We start from the raw sequence: 26,759 nt of genomic DNA, 5'->3' as shown, positions 1-26,759 counted from the left end.
TTACTTTCAGACCATTCATTATGGTGTGAGGCTATCACCCTCAGTTCCAAAACGTTTTCATCACCCCAAACACTGTTTTTTAAAAATGACTTTATTGATCACCCCAAATCCTTTCTAAAAATGACTTTATTGATTATATATATATACCATACACTGCAATACTTTTTTTTTTTTTGTATTGGGGGTTGAATCCAGGGACACTTTACCACTGCGCTACATACCCAAGATCCTCTAAATTTGTTGGGATTACAGGTGTGTGGCACTACACTTGGCTGCATTATTATTATTTTAAATATGCCACTTTTATTTCTTAATTTGTCAATCGCTGCAATATTATTATTTTTGGAACTGGGGATTGAACTCAAGGGTACTTAATCAAAAACCCACATCCCTGGTCCTTTTTATTTTGAGAGACAGGGTCTCACTAGGTTGCCTACAGACTTGTTAAGTTGCTGAGGTTGGCTTTGAACTGGCAATCTTCCTGCCTTAGCCTCCTGATAGGATTACAGGTATGTAATATGCCCAGCTGCATTACTTTTTTTTTTTTTTATTGGTATGGGGATAGAACCTAGGGATGCTTAATCACTGAGCCACATCTCCAGCCCATTTTTGTGTTTTATTCACAAAGTCTCACTGAATTGCTTAGGGCCTTGTTTAGTTGCCGAGACTGGCTTTGAACTTGAGATCCTTCTGCTCAGCCTCCAGAACTGCTGGGATTACAGGCATGCACCACTGTGCCCAGCTGTTTGCATTACTTTTTAAAAGGGGGGTGGGGGAACCCACCAATACATTTTATTCAAAGTTATTTTCTTTTAATTGATCTGAAAGCTAACCAAGTTGCTTTCTCACTTTTTTAATAAAAAAAATTTTTAGCTGTAGTTGAACACAATACTTTTATTTATTTTTATATGGTGCTGAGGATTCAACCCAGACCTTGCACGTGCTAGGTGAGTGCTCTACCACTGAGCCACAACCCCAGCCCCAACATTCTCTTAATTTGATAAAGATGCAAGCCACAACACAAAATTAAGATCCTCTCAAGGAGATGGAACAATTAGCATCAGGGACAAATCTCCAGTGATTAATGCATGTATTTAATGACCAAACAGCCAAGTGGAGTTCAAAACAGCCCTTCTTTAATCTTAAGTCTCCTAAAAGGAGGAGACTTCTTTTAGTTTATGTTGTGCATCATAAACACCAAACAGAGTGGGAATAACTGTCCTTTTGTTCCTTCACATTGTGCCATCGTGTCTTCCTGAGCCAGGTGCCTCTGATCTCACCTCCTGCTGCACTGCCAGGCATCTCAGCTTGACATGTACCCCCTTCCCAGGCAGTTCACACAGACTCCCTCTGGGTACCTGCAGTCTTCCACTCACTTCCACTGGCCCACGGTCCCAGCTCCACACTTGCTCTTGCCCTTCTTCCTTTTCCATCCTCTGGAGAAAACTCCTTGACAGAGCCCATCTGGATTTTTCATGTCTCTGGTTGGGTTACTGCTGGGTGCTGGAACACGGACTACCTCTTTCGGTGGTGGTTGGGCACAGCAGCTATCAACTAGTGGCGTTGTGGAAGTCCCGGACTTCTGAGTGCAGTGTGGCGGCAGCAGCTCCAACAGGTCAGTGGTAAATGTGGGTTTGGGCTCCAATCCAGGGTTAGGGGCAGCTCTGGATCTTAGGCTTCTAGAACCTTCTGCATTCTAGCTTTTCATCTCTCTTTTATTCCTTCAGTCCTTTTAAGAACTTTTGCAGCCAATCTCTGACATTAAACCCCTTTCCTGCTTGGCATGTCTTTCTGACTTGCCACTGACCCATACACACTACAACTAAAGTTAAATAAATGTGGACTTATAATAATAACATTGTGATTAATATTTTAATTTTTATAAATGGAATAAATAGGATTTGGGTATTTGCTTTTCTTGAAGAGAGCAAACTCTCTTTGCATTTTGCTTCCTTCATGTAGGGTGCAAAAAAAAAAAAGTCTATAAATTATACAAGGAAAAGGCAATGAAGTTATTTATTAATTCAGGACAAGAGTTCTTTATGGGGTAATTATGCTAATATTGAGCATCTTAGTTATTCCTTGTGGGACAACATTTGACAAATAGCTATGACATATAGATTGCACAATTTTCTTTCTTTTAGAGAGAGAGAGAGAGAGAGAGAGAGAGAGAGAGAGAGAGAGAGAGAGATCTTTTTTTTTTAATATTTATTTTTTAGTTTTTGGCGGACACAACATCTTTGTATGTGGTGCTGAGGATGGAACCTGGGCCGCACGCATGCCAGGCGAGCACGCTACTGCTAGAGCCACATCCCCAGCCAAAGATTGCACAATTTTCAAACTGTAATAAATATAGTCAGTTAGTAGTAGACTCCAAACTTCTTCTTGTCGTTTGAAAAAAGGTTTGATGATTTACTATAATCCATTGAGGAACGTCTAAATGGGAAGAAACACAGTATATTTTATCCATCAATTTTTTAAGTAGAAAATGGTCAGATAAACTATAGAACTTAAGACTTAACTCTAGTGATAAAAATCTACATAGAAAACTAGTTAGCATTTTAGACATTTGGCTAGGAAGAAACATATCTTAAGGGTAACTAATTTGTCTTCTAAGTCAATATTCTCCCTTTTTGAAATAAGTAATCTTAAGCTACTGAGCACAATGGACTGGAAGTGAACACTGTTAGTTACTGATGGGAATTAAGAAAATGTAAGCTTATTTTAATATGCCTTATCTGCACAGAAGGAGACAAAGAAATGTCATACTTAGGTTTACTAAAAGTAGCAAAGCATCAAAGTAAACTTTCACCTTACGTTTACGTTTATATTTACTTACATTTAAGCAAATATAGGAGTGAAATTAATTTATGTGCATATTTTATTTACAAAAAATTTGGAATGATGTACAACATGATGTTAACAGATCTCTTTCTGGACAATGAGATCTGAGGGACTCAGTTTAGCCTTTTTTGCCCTTCGATGTTTCTCTTCTTCCTATAGGGTACATACATGTCTTAGGTACTTAAAAAAGAAGAAATAAAAAGTAAACACTATTGAAGCAAAACAGTAATATATACCTTTTTTAAAATTTAGTTTTTCACTTGTTTCAATATGAGAAACTACATTCATGAGAACTTGTGGTGCTGGAAGCCCTGAGGAGACCATGGCACTAAAGCCCACCTGAGCTAAATGGCTTGCCTGAGTCATCTGCTGCCCACTGGCATGGCTCAGAAGAGAACCTGGCCCTGGGACTTCTGGGCATGGACTCTAATGCAAGAAGTGCTGCACCATGATGATTCTGGTCAAAGGTGGACTGCACACCTAATGGTGGTCCTCTGATTATAAGAGAGCTAAAATGTTCCACTGCCTAATGACACTTCAATTGTCATTCGTAGTGCAAAGCATGACTCATGTTTGTGGGAAGCTGGCAAAAAATCCTATTGTGCTGCCAGTTTATAAAAGTACAGCACGTCCAATTATGGACAGTACATAAGGCCTGACAATGACAGCCAACCGTTACATGCTTCCTGTACTCACGTTTTCGTCACTATTTTAGAGTGTTCTCTTACTAAAAAATAGCTCACTGTAGAGCAGCTGTGCGGCAAGCAGCCTCACACCTTGTGCCTCCTGTCTTCCAACCACAAAAGGCCACATTCAGCGGTCCACCCAGACCACCTGGGTTAGCGCAGACATATTCCACGATGTTTGCACAACACATTTCTCAGAATTTACACCTACGTCATGCAGAACTGCATACACATATGTAAAAAAACATTTCTATCCAGAATGTCAGGGTTAGCTTCAAGATCACAGAAGTGGAAATGGTGTTGGGTTAGACCCTAACCACTGGGCCAGGCTTACCTTCAGGACTTCACAGGGAGCCACATTTGGAGGCACAGGTTTCCCCCAGTGCCTTGAATACTCAGTTATCAAAGCTGAAGCTTCATCTACACTGTGGAATCAGAAGGAAAAGGGAGTTGTGAGGAAGGCTGTCAGGGTGATAAATGTCTGCTCTCTAATTATTGTGGTTGTGGCTTAAGCATATATGGATGTCCAAATTTTTCAAACTGGGTACTCTGTCAATTAGACCTCTGAGAACAATACTCATTCATGAATGACAATGTGTAACAATGGCTGGATCACAAAGGTGAACAAGCAGAAAGCACCTCCATGGTGTGGCGGCTGAGAGTCACCTCTCATGATCGGCACAACTAGGTCAGATGAGGAGGGACCAGTCCCCACTCAGTCCTGCCTGCACTCTCCCCTCCTGTAGCATCAGCCCTTCTTCCGCCTCCTTTTCACTTCCATGTCTGCTCCCGGTTTTACCCCTAGCAGCTGTTTCTGGATTTGTGGGTGCAGGAAAGCCAGGCAACAAGGCTGGCCAAGGCTCCATGCTACATAAAGCTGTCAGTGCTCTGAGTAGGCATCCCAGGAACAGGGCGGTCATGCGGGGCCTGGAGCAGGACTGAGACTCACATTGTGGGGATTTAGAAAGCTGGTCTAATGTGATTCCAAGTCCATGTTCCAAGGGTTTGGATGACTAACTTCTGGAAATGTGTTCTAGGTTAGTATTTGTAGCTATTAATTACAACCACCCAGCTCTATATTTTTTTCACATTTTCTTCCAAAACAAAGATACATCTTAAGCAAATTCTTCAGAAATCTGTCTGCCCCAGATTAACTCACCTTAATTCATTTGCCAAGTAGCGTGTTAGTTCAGTGATGTTATTGGCATTTATCATATGCAACTTCAACATTTGGAAGTACTTTGTCTTTGCCAAAATTCCAAACTCCTTCTTATTTATGACATCATTCAAAATCAGATTTCTAATCTATAGAACAACAGGTATCATGACATTAAAAAAAAAGTGTAAATGTCCAAGTCTTTATTCAGTCCTGAGAATTTCTGACAACCAAAAGTTGAACTATCACTGTGTTGGGACCAAACCTGTTTTAGGAAGGGGTGAAAAGGAGAATGCTTTGGCCCAGTGTTGTACACAGTAAATAAATAGACAGCTATTGTTAAGCACTTTGGTCTTTTTAAACAGTAAACAAGACAGCTGGGATCTGTCTTTTGTTTCTTTTTTCTCATGGTGCTGGAGATTGAACCCAAGGATGCTCTATCACTGAGTTATATCTCTAGCCCCTTTTATTTTGAGGCAGGGTCTTGTTAAGTTTCCCAGGCTGGTCTTGAATTTGCAACCCTCCTGACTTGGTCTCCCCAGCTGCTGTAATTACTGATGTGCACAACCCTGCCTGGGAGGGTCCCTTCCTTTAAAAAAAAAAAAAATCTACTAAAGTTTAATAAACACAAAATAATTTTATATATTAACAAAGAGCTAGAGATAATAGTAGTTTCCTGCTTAATCTTTTGGATAAAATGATCACCTTCTTTTGTGCATGTGTGTGGTGCTGGAGATGGAACCCAGGGCCTCATGCATGCTAGAAAACTGCTCTACTACTAACCCACATCCCCAGTCCAATGAGGATTACCTTCTGGGATCAAATTTTCATAGTAAAAAGGATATGGAAAATGCCTCTTACTTGGTGTGAAAATCCAGCTAATTGGCCTTCACTCATGTGCTCTTCTAACTGCTGTAAGATGATCTGAGGATTGCATGAACCCAGAAAACTCTAGAAAAAAAAAAAAAAATCAAGCACAATTTTAAAAAGTATTATTACTTTCTATAAAGCCTGGAAAGTTTTTTTTTTTTAAAATTTATTTATTTATTTTAGTTTTTTTCGGCGGACACAACATCTCTGTTTGTACGTGGTGCTGAGGATCGAACCCGGGCCGCACGCATGCCAGGTGAGCGCGCTACCGTTTGAGCCACATCCCCAGCCCAAGCCTGGAAAGTTTTAATTTTTAAATTTGATATATCTTAAAGAATTTCTAATATAGGAAAATAATCAACTTCTGTTACCAAAAAATTACTGAATAAAGGAAAGAAAGCATTTTATAATTATTTATTCCAACAGCAAAAGTTGTTTATTAGGAATTTTGTTAGGTTCTAAGTGAGAAAAACAATCTATTTAAACACTGAAATGTTGAAAAGCAACAAGAGATGAGTTTATGAGTAATCAGAAAAGAAAAAAATGTCAAAGACAAGCACAGATGGCTTTTAAAAAATGCAAGTAATAGACCAAATGACAAACAGAAAACATGCATATTCATTTATATAAATCTCTATCTACTGCCTTATCTACCAGGAGAGGAAATAACTGAAACATTTCAAAATACTTTGTTCTTGTATTAAGGGAAATGAGGGTTAGTTATTTTTAAAAGTTCTGTCCTCAAAATGCTCAAAGCTTCCTTTGTTAAAGACCCACACATAAAACCTCTCTCTTATCTCTCCCATCCAGTTGCTAAATCAGGCTGTCCTCCTCGGGGGCCTCCCCATCTTGTTCAATGCCATCACCACTGCTCTTTGGTTCTTACCCTCCAGCTTCTGCTGCCTACCCACAGGTTGTCATGTATGGATCAAGTGAATTAAAATTCTATTCCAATGCAAGAGTTTCCCAGTAGTTTTCCTTCCTGCCACATCTTTCCTCTGATCAAGTCTACATGAGTTAATGGTCCTTCTAAGATATTGACTTTATCATTTTACTTTGTTATTCCAAGAAAATCACATGTTCCCACAGAGAAAGAAGAAGTCTTTCAAGACATCTCTCAGGTGGACCTCAATCTATCCTTGTGTCTTACCTCCCACTCACCCCCCAACACAAGCTTTTCATCTCACCCAGGCTGACTTATTCATGATTTATAGGTTTGGCAAAAAGAAAATGTAGACTTTTGTGAGAGATGTGCAATATGAGAGCTTCCATGTCCTTGGCAACCTGGAGTACAATGTGCAAAATACCTTAATTTGCTGGTGTCTCTTTTCTGAGTGGGGCATGAGCATCAGACAAGCTAATGCAAAAGCCGGAAGCTCCAATTGGACGTACTGCTTGGCGATTCCCATCATGTCGAGATCCCCTGAAACTGGACATCTTCAAGAGGGCATGTTAATTAGTTAAAGACCTATCAGACTTCCTAAACTAATTGTCCCTCACAGCTTTCCACAATTTTAGATCTCAAAGTGCTGGCAGTAACACGTGCTTAGTGATGAGTAACTCGAGAGTTTAATGGTCCTCTGCACAGAATAAAGAGACTGGCCCACAGGAACACAGAGCACTATCCAACTGGCATGATTACATCTACAGATGCATGAGATAAATTCTTAGAAGATTCAAAACCTATGAGACGACACTGTAGAATTTAAGGTAGTCACAAATGGCACTCTATGCATATATATATATATATATATATATATATATATTTTTTTTTAAATACTTTTTTTAGTTGTTGATACTATTTATTTATATGTGGTGCTGAGAACCGAACCCAGTGCCTCATGCATGCCAGGCAAGTGTGCTACTGCTGAGCCCCAGCCCCAGCCCCAGCCCCTCTACACTTATATTTACATCGGGTACTAATTTCAGAGACTGTCTAGGAGTTCAGCTCACTATGGAACTGGAAGGCCCACACATGGGAAGCAGACATGGCAAAAACTTAAAAAACAAAACAAAACAAAACAAAAAAACTTGACTTCCTAAGAAAAAGGAATTATAGTCATTCCCCCCTTATCTATGGGAAGTATATTACATGACCCTCAGTAGATGCCTGAAACCATGTAGATGTACAGTTAGATATTTAGATAGATATAATAGTTTAATTTATAAATTAGGCAAAGTAAGAGATTAGTAATAACAATAATAAAATAGAACAATGAGAATAATATTCATTTTTTTAAATATATATATTTTTTTAGTTTTAGGTGGAACAATATATTCATTTTACATTTATGTGGTGCTGAGGATCGAACCTAGTGCCTTGTGCATGCTAGGCGAGCACTCTACCACCGAGCCACGATCACAGCCCAATAATACTCATTTATAATGAAATTAAGAGCATCGCCAGGATTGCACTTTGGGGCTATCATTAAGTAAAATAAGGCTTACTTGGACACGAGCCCTGCCATACCATGACAACTAATCTGATAACTGAGGTGTACTGGGAGACTATGGATGGGCAGTGCAGGCCCATGGGCAGGCGGGGTGGAGGGATGATTTGTATCCTGGTGGGGAGGGATGAGGCTTCATCGTGTTATTCAGAATGGGGTATAATTTAAAATGTATGGATTGTTTCTGAAATTTTTCATTTAATATTTTCAGACTAAGATTGACAACAGATAAGCAAAACGACAGAAGTAATACTCAGTTGAGGGGAGAACACAGTGCTTGTAGAGATGTCTCCTAAAAAGGAATTTTATAAGCAACAAATTCTATTTTCTTGGTAAGAGAACTGACATTTTACTTACTCTAGGACAGCGATGAGACTCTCACAACAATCTGACAACTGACTGGGTCTTAAAGGACAAGAGGCTGGAGAGAAAAAAACAACACTGATGCACACAGGTACTCAGGAACACAGTGTTACTGTCAGTGCTGAAACATTGGATGGAAAAATACCTGAGAGCAGTGGTATCTGTATCACGTGCTGCCAAGCTTTGCTGAAGTAGGGAACCTGCAGACATAAGCGCATTAAAGAATTCACATCCAGGACATTATGAACTCACACAACCATACAGTTAAAGCTTATGTTCTGGATGCTAAGACCAAATCAGAAGCTGCTATCCTGCTATCTCCCTGTTGGAGGTTATTAAGATTCTAGGATAATTTTCTTCATGACTGTGTACTTCAGAACTTTTTATATACTCTTGGCTGATTCATATGTGTCATTTGTCACAAAATGTCAAAAACTCAACTCAGAAAACAAAATTAACACTAAGCCTATTTTGTGTCAGACATTATGCTTGGCCATAGGAATGGAGGAAGGGGACCAGAGAAGGAATTTCAAGAAAGTGAGTAAGAACAGATTCCCGGGGCTGGGGATGTGGCTCAAGAGGTCGTGCGCTCGCCTGGCATGCGTGCGGCCCGGGTTCAATCCTCAGCACCACGTACAAACAAAGATGTTGTGTCCGCCAATAACTAAAAAGAAATAAATATTTAAAAAATTCTCTCTCTCTCTCTCTCCCCTCTTAAAAAAAAAAAAAAAAAAAAAGAACAGATTCCCAAGGGTAAAAGAGTGCTTAAGTGACTTCTGCCTCACTTTACTCCATATTATGGAGAATAATTAAGAAAAAAAAAAATGAGATGCCTCAAAAGGTGAAAAACAGAGACACTATAAGACAACAATTCCACTCTTACGTACATACTGAAAGAAAAACTTATGTCCACATAAAAACTGTATACAAATGTGCACTGCCATGTTATTCATAACAACCAAATTCGAAACAGCTCAAGTGCCCAACAATCGATGAATGGGGAAATAAAACACTGAACAGTCCACCCTCTGAATCCTCAGGTTTTACATCCAGGATACAATCAACTGAGTGTGGGACATGCTTGGGGGAAAAAAAATTGTGCCTTTACTGAACATGTACATATTAGCATCAGATCTGCCGTTTTAGGTTGGGAACCATTTTTATCTAGGGACTCCTAGGTTTTGATTTAGGAGCCCTTTTATCTGGAGATCGTGAGGTAATGCTGCTTAGCCTCCCCTAAGAACATGTCCCTGCTAAAGGGCAAACCCCACCCCAGCCCAAGACGTAACCCCTAAAGCATGCCTGTGAAATTCCTTTCGCGGGCTATAAAGCTGCTCTGGGAGTGCCCACAGGCTGCTGCTCTCCTTGGAGGGACAGCCTTGACAGTTTGCTCCAAGCTCTGATTCCGGTGTGTGGTGTGGTCTTTAGATTTTGTGTGGACTCTGTGACTGTCCTTTCAGTACAGACTTGTTTCCTTGTCATTATTCCCTAAACAGGACAGCAGAGCAACTATCTATACAGCATTTATATTAAATTAGGCACTGTAAGTGATCTAGAGATAAAGCACATAGGAGGGTATGTGTAGGTTCTATGCAGATGCTCTGCCATTTTCCATAAAGGACTCAAGCATCCAAAATGCTGGTGTCCACAGGGTGGCAGCAGTGCTTGTGGTGCCCTAACACCAATCCCCTATGGATAAAGGGTCAGCAGTATATCCACACAGTAGATCATTACTGGGTAATAAAAGAAATGCTGTAGGGGCTGGGGCTGGGGCTCAGTGCTCCTCTAGCACATGCGAGGCACTGGGTTTGGTCCTCAGCACCAAATAAAATAAGTAAAATAAAGGTATTGTGTCCAGCTACAGCTAAAAAAAAAAAAACTTGAAAAGAAAAAAAAAAAAAAGAAATGCTGTCATGTAGCATTATTCTAAGTGGAAGAAGTCATATACAAAAGGCTATAAATTATATGGTTCTATTAATACAAAAATGCCAGAATAGATAAACCCACAGACAGAAAGTAGATAAGTGTGTGAGGGCTGGAGGAAGGAGAGAATGGGGAATTGCTACTAATGGATATGAAGTTTCTCTCTGGAGTGAGGAAAATGTTCTAGAACTAGAAAATGGTGATGGCCACACGACTATGTGAATACATTAAAACCCACATAACTGTGCACTTTAAAAGGGTAAATTTACCTTAGTTTAAAAAAAACTCTCTCATTCTCTATCTATATATACACATAGAAACACACACACACTTATAACTCTTTCAATATGGAACAATCTCCCAGATACCACTGTTGGATGAAAACAGCACTTTGTCTAGATAATGTAATTGCATTATTGTGTATATAAGTATACATACACGCCTGTATGCTTGTACAACAGGAAAGCTCTAGAAGGACATGTGAGAAATTACAAGCAGTGGTTACCTCTGGGGAGATAACTGTGAAGATAAATAGTAAAGGAGAATCTTTGTGTTTTACTCAGTATATTTCCATATTCTGATATAGTAAGCTCAGAATAAACTACATATTTCTATATAATACATGATGATACACAGTGATAATGCATACACAACTTGGAAGATTTAGAAAAAAAAATGAATGAGCATGGTCTCTGACTCTGAGGATCTTGAAGGCCTACTAGGGGCAGTCTAACATAAACAAAATGAATGACACTGTGACCAATGTTAAGAGCAGAGACCAAAGGCCATGTGAAGGTGTGGCTGACAAGGCCTGGAGAATTCAGGAGAGCACTGTCTTTGAGGAGACAAGATGTGAGGATTCTGGAGCATCATCCTGAGGGCTAATCTATACTTTCTTTTCTTCTTTCCCATTCTGTTCTTTACTGAGGACCTGACTGTTTAATTCAGGGCACCTAGCAGTAGAAGGCTAGCAAAGGCAAAGACTAAATTTCATGATATTTACTTTAAAAAATTACCTACCTGCCATAAAGAATGGAAACTAGAAATGGCTGCTAAAACTTTCCTTAGATAAGGAACCTATAAAAAGAAATAAAATGAAAAGTTGTAAAGATTACCATGATGAAAATTTCAACATGAAATATCAGTTTTTCTTTTTTTAATTTCTTGTAGCTATAGATTGATACAATAGCTTTATTTTATTTATCTTTATGTGGTGCTGAGGATCGAACCCAGGGCCTCACACATGCTAGGCAAGTGCTGTGCCACTGAGCCACAACCCCAGCCCCGAAATATCAGTTTCTTAATGCTTTAAAAGCAATAACCATAAAAGCCTATCTTCTGTTAACACTGCCAGAGAAGTTCACTTTAAACCCATAAATATCAGAAAAGGCTAGGATTCCATGTATTTCCAGCACAATGCAGGTCAATTTTGAATTTGCATTTTCTCGGCCTAACACCATTTTCCTTCAGCTTGGCAGGAGCTCGGTGGCAGTGGATATTTTCAGCATGTACCTGCTCAGTAACTGGTGCCAATTTGAAATGTGTAAGGGATCCTATGTACGAGTTTCCAGAAATCCTTAGTCTTACCATATTGAAGCCAAGAAGCTTTTGCAGGAGTCCATTCCAAAGTTGTAGGTCACAGATTTTGTATTCTAAACAAAGCTCTGTTACCAATCTTACCGCCTAAAGCCAAACAAAAACAAATTGGAAAAAAGAAAGAAAAGGGGAAAAATTAATCATGCTGTTTTGAGGCATCGGTAAGTCCAAAGACCTCTGAAAAAGGTAGGGCAGCTTAATCCAAGATGGGCACATCATCTACAATGTCTATTGCCTAATTCAATGAAGGCTTCTTTCTAAGGAAAGAAATAGAAATTCTTCTTTGTCTTTCTTCTACCTTAGAAGTTTGCTTGCCCTGGGCTCCAACTGCCTCTGTCACCAAGTTCCTAAAGGTAACTAAGTAAGAGAGGAGAAGGATACCCTTCCCCATTGGGGAACAGATGGCCTCAACCCCCCTGACAAGCCTTGGAGGGGACTAAAGTGTTCTTTCTTAATATTGGCAGGGACAATGGCCAGTGGGCTTCACGGGAGCAAAGGGGAGTTTCCATGTTGCCCTGTCCATCCACATGCCAGGACAGGAAGTAGGAAAGTCCAGTGGACCTGCTCAGGGAGAAGGGGTCTCTCAGGACCCTGAGCAGTGGTGAGCACCTGAGTGGCTGCAACAGCACAAGTGAAGACCAGAGCCCAGGTCCGCTGACCCTACATACCATAGGCTCATGCCTGTGGTTCTTCCACAGGCCCTTGACCATTCCTTCTTTAGGACTGTTGCAAAATAATTCAAATGTGATGGGGATATTCAACATCTCAAAAGCTGCCAGAAAAGTCATACATTTCAAATAGGATCTGGAAAACAGAAGTATTTGTAAGAATCATTCTCACAGGCCACATTTGCATTTAAAAAAAAAAAAAGCAAAAGCAACTACAAGGAGGTATGTAATGAGGCCCGTTTGTTGTTAAATGCTCATTCTGGGCTTTAAATATATTCTCAGAATGTAACATTAGATAGCAATAAATTTCAAGAAGATGGAGAAAATATTCAGTTTCTAAATACTCCTAAGAAATGATGTTGATAAGATGTTACCAAAGGCCTATTTCCCCTTTGCCAAAATGTCAAGGCTGTCAAGGCAACAGAACTACATTGACATAGGTACTCAAAGGCACTCTAATAAATTAATAGACTTTAAAGTTACCGTTCAAAAAAAAAAAAAAAGATGTTTTCTATTTCTTAAAACAATTCAACAAATTCTACTTACTTTACATCTTCAATGGTTTTTTTGAAGAGAGATTCTATAGTTTCCTTGTCAGCCAAATAGAGGAGACACTGAAGAGCTCTTGTTTTGTAGGCAAAAGTTAACTGACGCATGCCTAATGTCTGTAAAACCAAAAAAGGCTTGGAAATGGACACACTGCATGCTGTAGTTGGGTAAATGGGTGTCAAGCTAAGCAGCATGAGCAACATCATTCTTTTCCCCCTTCAAGCCCTTCAGGAATGCACAGTGGGGAACAGTGGTTCTCAGTGTGCAGTCCATGGACCTGGAGAGGTACTCCTGACACTTCAGGAGGAAAAGGGCCCAAACTATTTTCACTATAATACTAGATTGTTTGCCTTTTAGAGTTGATATTTGCACTGATGGTGTAGAAGCGGTGGTGGGTGAAAGTGCTGGCAAATAGAGGCAGGGACCCCCACTGTCCCAGCAGCTATTGTATTCACACGCACACCACAGGATCCCAGCATGAAATACCAAAGATAAGCTGGGCATGGTGGCCACACCTGTAACCCCAGCGACCTGGGAGGCTGAGACAGAACGACCACAAATTTGACACTAGCCTTGGCTACTTAGATTCAGTCTCAAATAAAAAACAAACAAACAAAAAGGGCTGGGGATATAGTTCAGTGATAGAGTACCCCTGGGTTTGATCCCTTGCACAGGGGAGGAAAAAACCCCACAAAGATGACTTCACATAAGAATATTTTTGATGAAGCACTGAAAATTGACTTCATAGATTGGGGATGTAGCACAGGGGTAAAGTATTTACCTAGCAAGACTGAAGTCCTGGGTTCCATCCCAAACACCACACACACACATTCTCTCACAATTATTAAACTACAACTCTTGGATATGTATTATATTAATAAGAATTCACATTTGAATACTTGTTGATATTGATTAACCATAATGTATTCATTAATACTCTGTATGGAAGACAAAGTTCACATACAGCATGCTGTAACAGGAGGAAAAGTGCCATCAGCTGAGCTAAGCTGACCAGCCACTCATCAGGGAATACAATTTCTGCTTGAAAGAACGACTGAAAGACAAGCTAATGGGCAAGGAACTCACATTCAGCACCTCAGACTCTCCCCCTTTCCTCCTGAGGATCACTTTCCCAATGGCTCTGTACCCTTCCTCTCTGCTCCAGCTGCCCTACACAAAAGCCTGATGTCCAAAGCAGTTGTGCTGCCTTTAGCAGAGTCTAGCTAGAGTCTACTGGGTGACTGAAGCCGAAGCCAGGTGATGGAGGATGGTGAGGCTGAACTGGGACTCTTCTTAGGACCAGTCTGCTTGGTGCCCTGGTATGAGGAAAGCAGACTGACCCAGAGGTTAATAATCCCAAACACCTCAAACCTGTGGGAGCTGTCAATGGGTCACCATTCAGTGTGCTAAGTGGACATTATAGAGGACAGTGCTAAATGGAGCATACTGTATTTAATAATCCTTGTTTATAAATTAAAATAAGTACTTATTTATTTTAATAAGTGAGCATTATCTGAATCATCTATTATAAAATTGAACATGGTAAATATGCAGGAAAAACATGTTAAGCTAAGATGCCCCCAGGGTTCTGATTAAGTTTATAGAGCTTACAGTTGTAGCTGATGTTGCACATACAAACAGTATTCTTGAACTATAATCAATCGGACGAGACTGGAGGAGATACACGACTCTGGAAAAAAAAATTCAGTTACATTCATTTTGAAACCTAGTGATAGATTACCCAACAATAAAAGACATCAGGCATGTTGGCCAGAAGGATTATGGGTCAATGATATTTTTGTTTTCCCTTAAAAGATACTTAATCTTTTCTTGAGTTCCTTCATAGCTAAAGAGAATAATATACACAATAAATGCCAGGCCTCAGCATCCTATTCTATAAAACAGCTAGCCAGTCTCTGAAATTTAAATTCTCTCCATTTAAGAATTTGATGTAAACCATAGCTGTGAAGTACATGACTATTACTCAAGTGAATTTCTGTTTTAGGAGTACCCAGGACCTTGGAAGGGGCACATTTCAACCTGTAGCCTCAGGGATGGTGGGCCACTCCCAGGAAGGGCAAGGGGAAGGAGGCACAGGGAGAAAGGTGGAGTGAACTCAGCTGGAAAAGGCAGGAAGTTTGCATAAAGGGTGCTTTCTGAGACTTATTGTCCTCTTATATTTTCTCCTTGAATTGTTTCTGTTGAAGACTTGTCATCTGGCTGCTACAGCTAGACACACCCAGGAGCTCTCTCTTGCTTGGACAAAGGTATGACTAACTGCTTTAAAAAGATCAAGCAAGGGGTTGGGAGTATAGTTCAGTGGTAGGGTACTTGCCTAGCAACGTGCAAGGTCTTAGGTTCAATCCCCAGTCCTGGGGGGAAAAATGACTAAGTAAGGATGAGGAGGGGGTCCAGAGGCAAGGAAGACAGGGTGTGGGTGTTAGGTCAGCTCTGCTCTAACTAGGAGAGATTATTTTCTTGGGCTTCTCTATGCAAGTCTCATCTTACAATCAGATCTCCAGGGCTGAGGCAGGGTGCAGGGCCTTACATGCTCCTTGACCTACTTTTGACCTAGGTTAGGAATGGCGAAAAGTTGGCATGTGTGCCACCATGCCTATCCCAAGCATCATTAATGAATTACCACATTCTTTCTGACTCAAGTCCAGATTCAGTCTTCTCAAGAGAGTCATCCATGAACAATCACTCAAGCTTGTTGGATGAAAGCAACTTATCTTTCTTGGTCTCAATGTTAGGTCAGAAGGACAAAAGGAATCTGGTGGCCCATATTTGAAGCTATCCCAGCATATCAGGGTGAGAGAGTACAGAGGGGTCTGGTGCCAAAGTCCAAGCTAATAAGAGTAGTCCTTTACTTGAGATATAAAGATCATCTAGGAACCCTTGACATCTGCAGGAGCTTGAGGGTTTAGAAATTCTGGGTCTCTGATTTCTTTCACCAGAGACACTTATAACCTGTATCAATGAACTATTCTTCTCAGAGACTCTGCCCAAAGTTATATCTAGTAAACTTTTTAAAAACCAATGTCTGAAAAATTTATTGGTAAGATTCCTATTGGACATCAAGATTAATGCCCATGTAAGCAAAGGAAAACAGAGTACCTTCGTAGTGCTTCGTCTTCTTGAAGTTCAAATAATTCTGATGGTTCCTTTGAAAATAAGGAAAAAAAGTTATAGAAACTTAAGTTTGTGACTATACAAACTTTCATCTTATGAAAATCTACATAAAAAACTCTATGTACAAAATTATTTTATGAAAAGATTTTTATTCAAATGATGATTTTATCACAACCACTCACACAATAAATACTTACTGAGCACCTACTATGAGACAGGCCCTGTTCTCAGTATATGGGTTGCCTGAGCAAACAAAATAAATATTCCCGTCTTTCTGGAACTTAGCTTTTTTTTAATTTAATATATATATTTATTTTTTTAGTTATTGGCGGACACAACATCTTTGTTTGTATGTGGTGCTGAGGATCGAACCTGGGCCACACGCATGCCAGGCGAGCGCGCTACGGCTTGAGCCACATCTCCAGCCCCATGGAACTTAGCTTTGTTAGGAAAAAAAAATTTTTTTGGGGGTGAGGGGACCAGAGATTGAGCTCAGGGGCACTCAGCCACTGAGCCACATCCCCAGCCCTTTTTGGTATTTTATTTAGAGATAGGGTCTCACTGAGTTGCTTAGAGCCTGACAGTTGCTGAGGCTGGCATTGAACTCGTGATCCTCCTGTCTCAGTCTCCTGAGCTGCTGGGATTACAGGTGTGCACCACTGTACCTGGCTTTGTTAGAAAATTTTTAAAAGATAAGGGCTCCAGGAATTTTAAATTCATTAATTTAAAATTAATTCATTAATTCAGCTCATAGTCATAAAGAACTACTAAAGTACAATTATGGTTCCCAGTGTGAAGGAACCTTCCATTTGGTGTTTGAATTTATGTGTAAATTGAAACATCTCTAAATGCTGACTTCTACAGGCAACCACAGATTCTCTTGACCAAGATATACTTCTAATTTCTGTCTTTCAACTGACGCTCTGTCTTTGCTCTTGTAAATACTTTTACAAAAATACTTCTTGAATTGAATACTAAGTGTATAAAAACTATAAATTAAAAACTTAGCCAGGTGTGGCGGTACATGTCTGTAATCCCAGTGACTAGGGAGGCTGAGGACTGCATGTTCTAGATCAGCCGCAGCAACTTAGTGAGACCTTGTCTCAAAATATAAATAAACAGGGCTGGAGATGTAGCTCAGTGGTTAAGTGCTCCTGGGTTAAATCCTCAGTACCAAAACAACAACAATAACAACAACAAACCACCATCTAGGGCTGGAGCTATAGTTCAGCAATAGAATGTAGAATGAGTACTTAGCATGCTCCAGGCACTGGGTTTAATCCTCGGCATCAAACAATAAAAATGATGATAATAATAATTAAAAAAATAAATGCCTAATGTCATGCCATGTTAGCTATACTTTGTTTATAGGTAGATTCTTTTCCAAGGATATTTACCTTAGTAGATAAAGAATTACAGAATTTACTTATTAAATTCTACCTAAAAATTCAGAATGATGTAGAAAATTCTGGATTTTTTGGTACTCGGGATTGAAGTGAGGGGGCACGTGACCACTGAGCCACATCCCCAGCCTTATTTTGTATATTTTGTATTTTATTCAGCACCCTACTTTTGCTGAGGCTGGCTTTGAATTTGTGATCCTCCTGCCTCAGCCTCTCAAGCAGCTGGGATTACCGGTCATCTGGCTGCTACAGCTAGACACACCAGGAGCTCTCTCTTGCTTGGACAAAGGTACAACTAACTGCTCTAAAAGGACCAAGCAAAGGGTTGGTAGTGTAGTTCAGTGGTAGGGCACTTGCCTAACAATGTGCAAGGTCTTAGGTTCAAGGTGTACACCACCACACCTGGCAAAAATTCTGGATTTTTACCACTGAATCCCATAAAAAACTTTAGATGTTAATTACACTATTTCTAAAAACGACATTATGTGCTTCCTGGTGTGACCTACTGAAACACATCACCTATGTACTATTCTTGCCTAAAATGTACAACCTCAAAGCTGTTCATGGTAGTACACCTCTGTAATCCCAGTAACTCTGGAGGCTGAGACAGGAAGATTGCAAATTCGAGGTCAGACTGGGCAACTTAGTGAGATCTTGTCTTAAGAAATGTGTTCAATCCTCAGTATTACAAAGAAAGAAAAGAAGGGAAAAAAAAAAAAAAAAAAGCTCTGACAAACACAGAGCATAGCTGTGGATCAGGTCTTGGACCCAGGGGCTCGGGAGTATCATAAAGAATGTTGTTGGGACAACTTAAACTGTGAGATGGAAGTGGAAATCTGAGTGTTGCATCAACACCAACTTTTTTGGTACTGGGGATTGAATCCAGGGGCATTCAACCCGGGGCTGTATCTCAGTCCTTTCTCTAATTATATTTTAAGACATTTTAATTATATTTTAAATATTGCTGAGGCTTGCACTCCTTCTGCCTCAGCAGCTAGGATTACAGACCTGTGCCACCACCCCCAGAGACAATTTTTTTTTTTTTTTATTTTGACAATTACGCTGTGGTCTAGAGAAAATCCTTGTTCTTATGGATTAAGTGTATAAAAACACTTAATCCATAAGAACAAGAATTTTAAACATTAGTGGGGAAGGGGCACGGCATACATAATTTACTCAAATGGGTAGAAATCTGTGTATATAGAAAGTGATGAAACAGGGCTGGGGCTGGGGCTCAGCGGTAGCGCACTTGCCTGGCATGTGTGAGGCACTGGGTTTGATTCTCAGCACCATGTAAAATAAATAAAGGACTATCAACAACTAAAAAAAAAAATTAAAAAAAAATTTTAAAAAAAGTGATGAAGCAAATATGGCAAAATGTTAAGAATGATGTTTCATTTTGAATTATTTCAAAATAAAGAATTAGACACATGAATCCAAGTCAAAAAATAGACCACTTCTTTTACACAAGATTATGTCTGCTGCTACTCCATGACCCCTGGGGCCCAGTGTGTACCTACCACACCAGGTGCTGTTGAGGGGCACAGCCATTTTTCCAACAACATGTCCCATATCTTTTCCAAATTAATTTCATTCACTTCAGCTATTTCTTTAGCTGCTGCATGAATATCTAAGATATCCAAGATAAAGAATTTTAAAAAAGAGTAAGTTGAGTTTTTAATATTAGATAACCAGAATTCAAAACAATAGTTCTTTCTGGATCCAAAAATAGCTTGGTCCTCACCAGGATAATCCTTGCCAGATGAATTTTGCAATCTTTGATTTATGCTGGGATGTTCATACAGGCTGACAATGAGGTGTGCCGGCTTCCCGATCGCCCTTAAATATTCCCCAGTGTTCAGCTTATGAGCTATGAGCACAGCCTCTGTGCCTGAGCGCCGGAACTGCAGATGTAGCTTCTTCAGCAAAGCCTGAGCCTTTTCACGCGTTTCATCCTTTTGAAAAATTGCAAGCAAAAAGAAGAGACTTAATTTATAAATCTCACAAAACTTATTTTGTAAATCTCAGCAGAGGCTAAGATTCCATCTTTATCGATCACAGCCCTCCCTTCCTCAGCTGTATCCTGAAGCATCTCCCATTCAAAGCCATGGTCTTCCTCCTCCACTTCAGGCACCAGAGCAGGATGAGAAGATGTACTAGGCAAGCACAGTGCAAATTAAAGAGAGCGCAGAATCTTCAGTCTTCTAGTTTAGACACACCTGAGGCGGGATGTTCTCTAGCCATCTCTCAGCTAAATACAGGCAGAACTTCAAACTAGACATCTTGAAGGAGCCTAAAAAGATAAAGAGATCTATGAACAAATCTGAATCCTTTTAAGACAATGTTGCTTAGTCAAATGATCAAGTACTTTTAAATTATACAAATGGGAACTCAGTAAAAGAAAAGGTAAGCAGGAGAGAAGGATCAAAGCAAAAAGCCAGAGTCCAAGAGGACACTCATTAGCTCCCAATCCTGCTCCCGAGATTCTGATGTTTCTTCCAGAAGTTTCTCTTGCCTGTATGTGCATGTGTGACCGTACCATCTACCACTACACCTCATTTCTTGGCTCTTTACAAGTTAGATATACACACAATGAGCTGGATGCTCTGCAGCAATGAACCAGTGTGAGCAACAGCAGACCATCTCCCTAGCAGGGCAGCTGGGACACAAGTCAAGTGGGAGGGTCAAAATCTGATTCTCTTGCAGTTTTGTTTTGTTTGCTTGTGTTTTTGTTTTACTTTTTGGAGAAAAGACAGTTTATGTGAAGGAAGATTCTTGCTCATGAATTTGATTCCAAGGACAAGGGCCCAGGGTCAAGGGTGACCTGAAGTATAATCCTCAGCTACTTCGTATCCACAGAGAGCATGTGGAGGCTCTGTTGGTGAAGGTATTTAGCCCTCTTATGGCATCTCTTGTTAGATTACACCCCTGCACCCAGTACCAACACTCCACTGCCTTCTGAATAGTCAGCAGGTCTGGGACTCTGTCTTGGTTCATTTTGCTCTCTCCAGCACCGATTCCTACCCACATGCTTCAATATCCACTCATGTTCCTGGTGGGGTCTGGATGCCACTTGGTCCACGAAGCCACTACTTCATTCTAGAGCACTGTCCTTGCTAAGGAGTGAAGGTATCTGTATCTGTGCCCCTTGTTGCATTGTATGCCAATGGGAATTAGGTATCACTCCCCTTGAATATACAAGAACATAAATTTTATGTGATACTTTGCACTTACTTTGTATGTACTTGTAACTCATTTTGTTGGTGGGCTGTGCAATAACATTTGGCTTGTGGATTGATGACCTGTGATTATCAGTCTAAGGCCAGCAGATCCCTTCATTTGGAATATATAGATAAAACTTTTACAAGTTATTTTTACTCAAATTTTAAAGGTTTAACCTGATCATCATGTTAGAAGCTCTGTAGAGCGCTCGCCTAACATGTGCGAGACCCTGGGTTTGATCCTCAGCACCACATAAAAATAAAATAAAAAGATGTGTCCACAGAAAACTAAAAAATAAATATTAAAAAATTCTCTTTCGGGCTGGGGATGTGGCTCAAGTGGTAGCGCGCTCGCCTGGCATGCGTGCGGCCCGGGTTCGATCCTCAGCATCACATACAAAGATGTTGTGTCCGCTGAAAACTAAAGAATAAATATTAAAAAATAATTCAAAAAAACTTAAAAAAAATTCTCTTTCTTTAAAAATAAAAATAAAAATAAACATTTGGAAAAAAAAAAAAGAAGCAGCTCTGATTGGCGGCTTTGGGTTTCCTACTTAGAAACCTAAATAAACTAATTAAGTTTCAGGCAGTCTTTCAATGATGAAGATGTTTTTGGTGAAAAGACTGGAAAATGCTCTAGTTGGTGCTTAGGGAAAATGTTTGAATTAGTGTACATACAAGCCATTGACATTTCTTTATATTAATTCAGAAGTTATCTGTCAAATAAATAACAATTTTTCAATTAAAAAAAACCCCAAAACTATAAGCACACGCTTATAATCCCAGCAGCTTGGGAGGCTGAGGCAGGAGAACTGCAAATTTAAGACCAGCCTCAGCAACTTTGCAAGGCCCTAAGAAACTTGGCAAGACCCTGTCTCAAAATTAAAAAAAAAAAAAAAGGCTGGGATGTGGCTCAGTGGTTAAGAGTACCTCTGAGGATTTAATCCCTACTACTGAAAAACAAAAACAAAACCCAGTTTACCATTTTAAGGCCAATTATAGGAGATTCTGTACCTTCTGGTATCTCCTGGGTGAGAGTGATGGCAATGGCCACAGCCCACTCCGGGTTGACTATAGACAGCAGGTAGGACTCGATGGTCTGAGTGATCTTAGCTATTTCCCTGTTCATCAGTGCAGAGGACTTAGCTGGTATCAACTTCAGGAGCTTTGGCTTCAAGTTCTTTTCAAAAACATGTTTGGCCGTAGACACGTAGAGAGTGTCTAGAGAAAACTTCAGAAAAAAAGGAAGTTAAATTTTTATATGAAAGGAATAAAGTATTTGTCCTCGGGGTTAGGATTATTATAGCACGAAGAAGCCTCTTACGGGGTTTTAATCCATTACCTTCATTAATTTAGAGATTAAGAGCAGGGTTGGGAGGGACTCTTCACTGAGCTCTGAAGCTAGAAAGGAAATGAAAAGAATATAAATTGCTTGAGAGAAAACTGTATGCTAGTTGGAAAAATTCCATATATTAACAAACATACAGAGAATTTTCCAGAAGTTCTGTGCTGTGCCAAATAATATCAAGTGAAAAGGCAGTCTAGTCTGGGCAGCTGATGGCAGAGTGATCACATGCTCCAACATGTATTGGTATTCTAGGTCCACAGGAGGGGAAATTCTTTTGTATGACTCCAAATGTTTCAGAAGACTCAATGCCTGCATTAAAATAAGAAAGCATTTTCCTGTAAGAAGGACCCAATCCTACACTGTCTCAAAGTTTTCTAATTCTGTGCCACCCTAGGTTGCCATTCTTTAGACAGTGTCATTTTCACAAAGACCAGCAAAACATTTCTACTTTTCCTGTAATCAAATCCTTATAAGCCAAAATCAATACCATTATTGAAGAAATCATAATAGAAAAAAACAGTAGAACCTTGTTGGCAGGATGTTTTGTAAATGAGACTGGCAGTTCTTGATATACTCTTGTTTTTTAGTACAGAGGACTGAGCATAGAGGTGCTTAATTGCTGAGCCACATCCCAGCCCATTTTATTTATTTATTTATCAAGGCTTAGGGCCTTGATAAATTTCTGAGGCTGGCTTTGAACTTGTGATCCTCCTGCCTCAGACTTCTAAACAGCTGGGATTATGGGCATGTGTCACAGAACACAGCTTTGATGTACTCTTTGAATGTGTTGAGATATTACTATAAAAATACTTGAATTTACTTTATTTTTTAAATTTTATTTATTATTTTTAAGACAGGGTCTCACAATGTTGCCTAGCCTAGTCGTGAACTCCTGAGCTCGAGATATTCTTCCACCTCAGCCTCCCACATAGCTGGAATGATGGCTACACACCATGATGCCAAGCTTGATTTAATTTTAAAAACAGAGGTTTTATATCTAAAATTAATTTTCTATGTCCTTTGTCCATCTTATGCTTATATTTTCTGTTTTAGGGCTTATATAACCTTTTGAATCAACCATTTTTCTTATATTTTTAAAATCCAATTTTAAAAAATATACAAGGGGCTGGGATTGTGGCTCAGCGGTAGAGCGCTTGCTAACACATGCGAGGCCTTGGGTTCGATTCTCAGCACCACATAAAAAATAAAATAAAAATATTTTAAAAAATAAATAAAAAATATACAAGCCACTAGAACCAAAATTCAGAAATGATTAAAGAAGTTAATGAGCCAAGCATGGTGGTGCAGGCCTGTAATCCCAGTGACTCAAGAGGCTGAAGTAAGAAGATCAAAAGTTCCAAGCCACCCTCAGCAAATGAATGAGACCCTAGCAACTTAGCGAGACCCTTCCTCAAAATGAAAAATAAAAAGACTGGGGATCTAGCTTAGTGGTTAAGCATGTCTGAGTTTAACTACAGCACCAAAAAAAAAAAAAAAATTAAAGAAAGGGACTAGAAATGTAGCTTGTGGTAGAATGCTTGCCTGGCATACTTGAGTACCTCAAAAAAATATAAATACATTTTTGAAATGAGAAAAAAGAAGTTAATAAAAGTACTGAAATAGAATTGAGAGTACTGCTGGGTATGGTGGTATACCCCTGTAATCCCAGTGGCTTGGGAGGCTAAGGCAGGAGGATTGAGTTCAAAGCCAGCTAAGCAATTTAGTGAGACCCTGTCTCTAAATAAAAAACAGGGCTGGGAATGTGGCTCAGTGGTTGAATGCCCCCGAATTCAATCCCCAGTACCCGTCACCAAAAAAAAAAAAAAAAAAAAAAAAAGATTTGAGAGTGCTGAGCCAGGTCTGGTGGCTCACACCTATTATCTCAGTGACTCAGGAGGCTGAAGCAGGAGAACTGCAAGTTTCAGGTTGGCCTCAGCAACATAGGGATAACTTGTCTCAAAGAAAAAATAAAAGGTCTGGAGATGTAGTTTAGTGGTACAGTACTTGCCTATCATGCATGAAATCCTAGGTTTAACTCCTAATAATACTGCAAAAGAAAAATAGAATTAATAGGACCTACCTATGAATACACAAAGCTCAATCTAACTGAGCACCATGTCCTTTTCTAGATAGCAAATAATGTTGCCTTAATTCTTCACAATTAATGCTTTAGTGACTTCATGCTCTTGAATAGCAGATTAAAATCACCTCAATACAGGAAAAATAGGATGACAACAATTGATAAAATATGGACAGCATGAAAATCTTAGTATTGGATTCCTTTTAGAGAAAAAGATCTAGAATAAAATGTGGAGTTTAAAAGGGGATTAAAGGGGCTGGGGATGTGGCTCAAGCGGTAGCGCGCTCGCCTGGCATGCGTGCGGCCCGGGTTCGAGCCTCAGCACCACATACCAACAAAGATGTTGTGTCCGCCGAGAACTAAATAAAATAAATATTAAAAATTCTCTCTCTCTCCTCTCTCACTTTCTCTTTAAAAAAAAAAAAGGGGGGGATTAAAGGATAATCCAGAAAGACATAAAATAATGTAATTTATGATCTAAATAAAAACATGAAGATGATTTTTCAATTTTTAATGTATTTGTTATACCTGATTAATATTAATATTGGTTATATTCTCATCAGCTCTTTCTATAATTTTCAGGACAACTTCAATCATTTCATAGTCATAGGGGTCCAGCTGTATAAAACAAAAATATATCATTGTGAGAAGATCCTGTAATGCCAATAGTTTTATTCAATAATATTCACTGATATAGATTATGATTATAAATCAATACACTACAACTTAAATTATTATTTTGTACTAAAACTAAAGTTTTAAAAAATGATCTCAATTTTAGTAAATATGATTTAAAATGTCTTAAAATCAAAAAAGCTACATAAAGTAAAGTTGTTTTTATAAAGAAAAATGCTTTGAGGGTACTAAATACATAGAAATAATGAACGTAGGACAAAAATTTCAATTTGATTTTGAAACTTAAGTTCTACTTCTTCCACTTGATGATGGGAAAATTAGAACAGAAAAAATTGGCCTTTTCTTGGAAATGACTTAGCTGTAATTGTGGGACTCTATGAAAAGTCTCTCAGAGGATTCTGTTTTAGCTCTATTACTACAATACAAGAATTAATTGGGTACTCTATATATATAATCATGAAAAGAAGAGACACATTTCTTTTTGTTCTTTGTTTCTGCCCACTCACCGTTAATTCTTCTATTTTTTTAAATGCTATCTAAAGTCACATAAAAACTAAGTGTGAATACAGTTTATTATACCTAGAAAATTTTAGCAAGTCTGTATGACTTTTGGCTGAATTACAGGAAAAATATAAAATGAAAAAAATTTCCTGCAGCTTTACAATCTCATAATCCCTGCCTTCCAATTTGATTCCATCAAATTACCCAATGCCTTCAAAATTCTAACTCTCAGATTCCTAAAAAAAATAATCAGACAAGAGAAGGAAAAAATACATGTATAAAGATTTTCACCAAAAAAAAAAAGATATTCACATTCATTAAAACAATTTATAATTACACAACTACAAATACTTCAAATGTCCATCCATAAAAGGCTGGTTAAATATAGTATGTTTTATCTATATGACGGAATAATAAATAAATAGGATAGTTACTACTCTAAGGATAGTATATTTAGTATAGAATAGTCATTACACAAAATTACTAATATTTTATATCTAGGGAGAGAAAGTTTCTTTTTCTGATTTATACCTTCTAATTTGATTTTTATTTAAAGAATATATACTATTCTTAAAAATTTGTGGAGAAAAGGCCATTTCCATTTTGGAAAAAAGAAAAAAAAGGTAAGAAAGAAAAATTGTTGTATTAAATTATATTAAAAGTTTATAAAAATACAACTTATAAATCCAGTTATTTTATGTATCGATTAAGGGTGGGAGGGATATTGGAGATGACCCAATATATTCACTTTCTGTTCATCACCTTATGTAGTATTCCAATAAGACTGATGACCAAATCTTTTGTGCTCGTCAGTAGAGGAACCATTTCGATGACTTTGGCCAGGAGTTTTGAATGCTGCTGCTTTGTAGACTTTCGGTTTGTGTCTCCCTGGCTTTGTTTGACATTAGTGTTAAGAAGCAGTGTTTCAATGAACAGTTGAAGAGCTGCATCACAGTCCAACTGAAATGTGCTAGAAGAGGTATCAGGAGCAGTGTTTCAATGAACAGTTTAAAGAGCTGCATCACAGTCCAGCTGAAATATGCTAGGAGAGGTACCAGTTCCACGCTCATGTCCCCCGTGCATGCATTTCCATGCCATAGTTCTGAATGCCACAATTCTGACCAATAACTCAGGTATGTGCTCCCATTACCGTGATTTAACCTTCCTAGTGCCCAGCCGTAAGATCAGATGAATTACATGTGATTAAAGCTAATCACTGCCTTTTGAAAATCTGATATTAAGCCAGGTGCAGTGGCACACATCAGTAATCTCAGTTACTTGGGAGGTTAAGGCAGGAGGATTACAAATTCCAGGCCAGCATGGGCAATTTAAC

The 26,759-nt window shown here is 39.0% G+C and overlaps 1 protein-coding gene across 2 annotated transcripts in view; it reads right to left on the bottom strand.

Annotated features, from left to right (window-relative positions):
* Positions 1 to 1,075: 1,075 nt before the first annotated feature.
* The window catches only part of Kntc1 (kinetochore associated 1), an 88,819-nt gene continuing 63,135 nt past the window's right edge, over positions 1,076 to 26,759 (bottom strand). The window contains exons 44-65 of one of the 2 annotated variants that reach the window (XM_040289539.2): positions 26,189 to 26,396; positions 24,818 to 24,907; positions 22,347 to 22,518; positions 22,204 to 22,262; positions 21,876 to 22,092; positions 19,860 to 19,933; positions 19,385 to 19,595; positions 19,161 to 19,270; positions 16,223 to 16,269; positions 14,717 to 14,795; positions 13,103 to 13,221; positions 12,557 to 12,692; positions 11,880 to 11,975; positions 11,313 to 11,369; positions 8,515 to 8,569; positions 8,364 to 8,427; positions 6,864 to 6,993; positions 5,548 to 5,637; positions 4,690 to 4,835; positions 3,865 to 3,955; positions 2,840 to 2,997; positions 1,076 to 2,436 (exon numbers count right to left, since the gene is read on the bottom strand). In XM_040289539.2, the coding sequence (XP_040145473.1) occupies positions 2,920 to 2,997; positions 3,865 to 3,955; positions 4,690 to 4,835; positions 5,548 to 5,637; positions 6,864 to 6,993; positions 8,364 to 8,427; positions 8,515 to 8,569; positions 11,313 to 11,369; positions 11,880 to 11,975; positions 12,557 to 12,692; positions 13,103 to 13,221; positions 14,717 to 14,795; positions 16,223 to 16,269; positions 19,161 to 19,270; positions 19,385 to 19,595; positions 19,860 to 19,933; positions 21,876 to 22,092; positions 22,204 to 22,262; positions 22,347 to 22,518; positions 24,818 to 24,907; positions 26,189 to 26,396 (2,329 nt within the window). In that variant the 3' untranslated portion in view covers positions 1,076 to 2,436; positions 2,840 to 2,919. The remainder of the gene's footprint in view (positions 2,437 to 2,839; positions 2,998 to 3,864; positions 3,956 to 4,689; positions 4,836 to 5,547; positions 5,638 to 6,863; positions 6,994 to 8,363; positions 8,428 to 8,514; positions 8,570 to 11,312; positions 11,370 to 11,879; positions 11,976 to 12,556; positions 12,693 to 13,102; positions 13,222 to 14,716; positions 14,796 to 16,222; positions 16,270 to 19,160; positions 19,271 to 19,384; positions 19,596 to 19,859; positions 19,934 to 21,875; positions 22,093 to 22,203; positions 22,263 to 22,346; positions 22,519 to 24,817; positions 24,908 to 26,188; positions 26,397 to 26,759) is intronic. The other variant, XM_021729351.3, reaches the window with a different exon arrangement.

The sequence above is a fragment of the Ictidomys tridecemlineatus genome, chromosome 2 (assembly GCF_052094955.1).
Source record: "Ictidomys tridecemlineatus isolate mIctTri1 chromosome 2, mIctTri1.hap1, whole genome shotgun sequence".
In the NCBI taxonomy this organism is placed as follows: Eukaryota; Metazoa; Chordata; class Mammalia; order Rodentia; family Sciuridae; genus Ictidomys; species Ictidomys tridecemlineatus.
The sequence above is the reverse complement of the archived record's forward strand: the minus strand, read 5'-3'. Positions and strand labels throughout refer to the sequence as shown.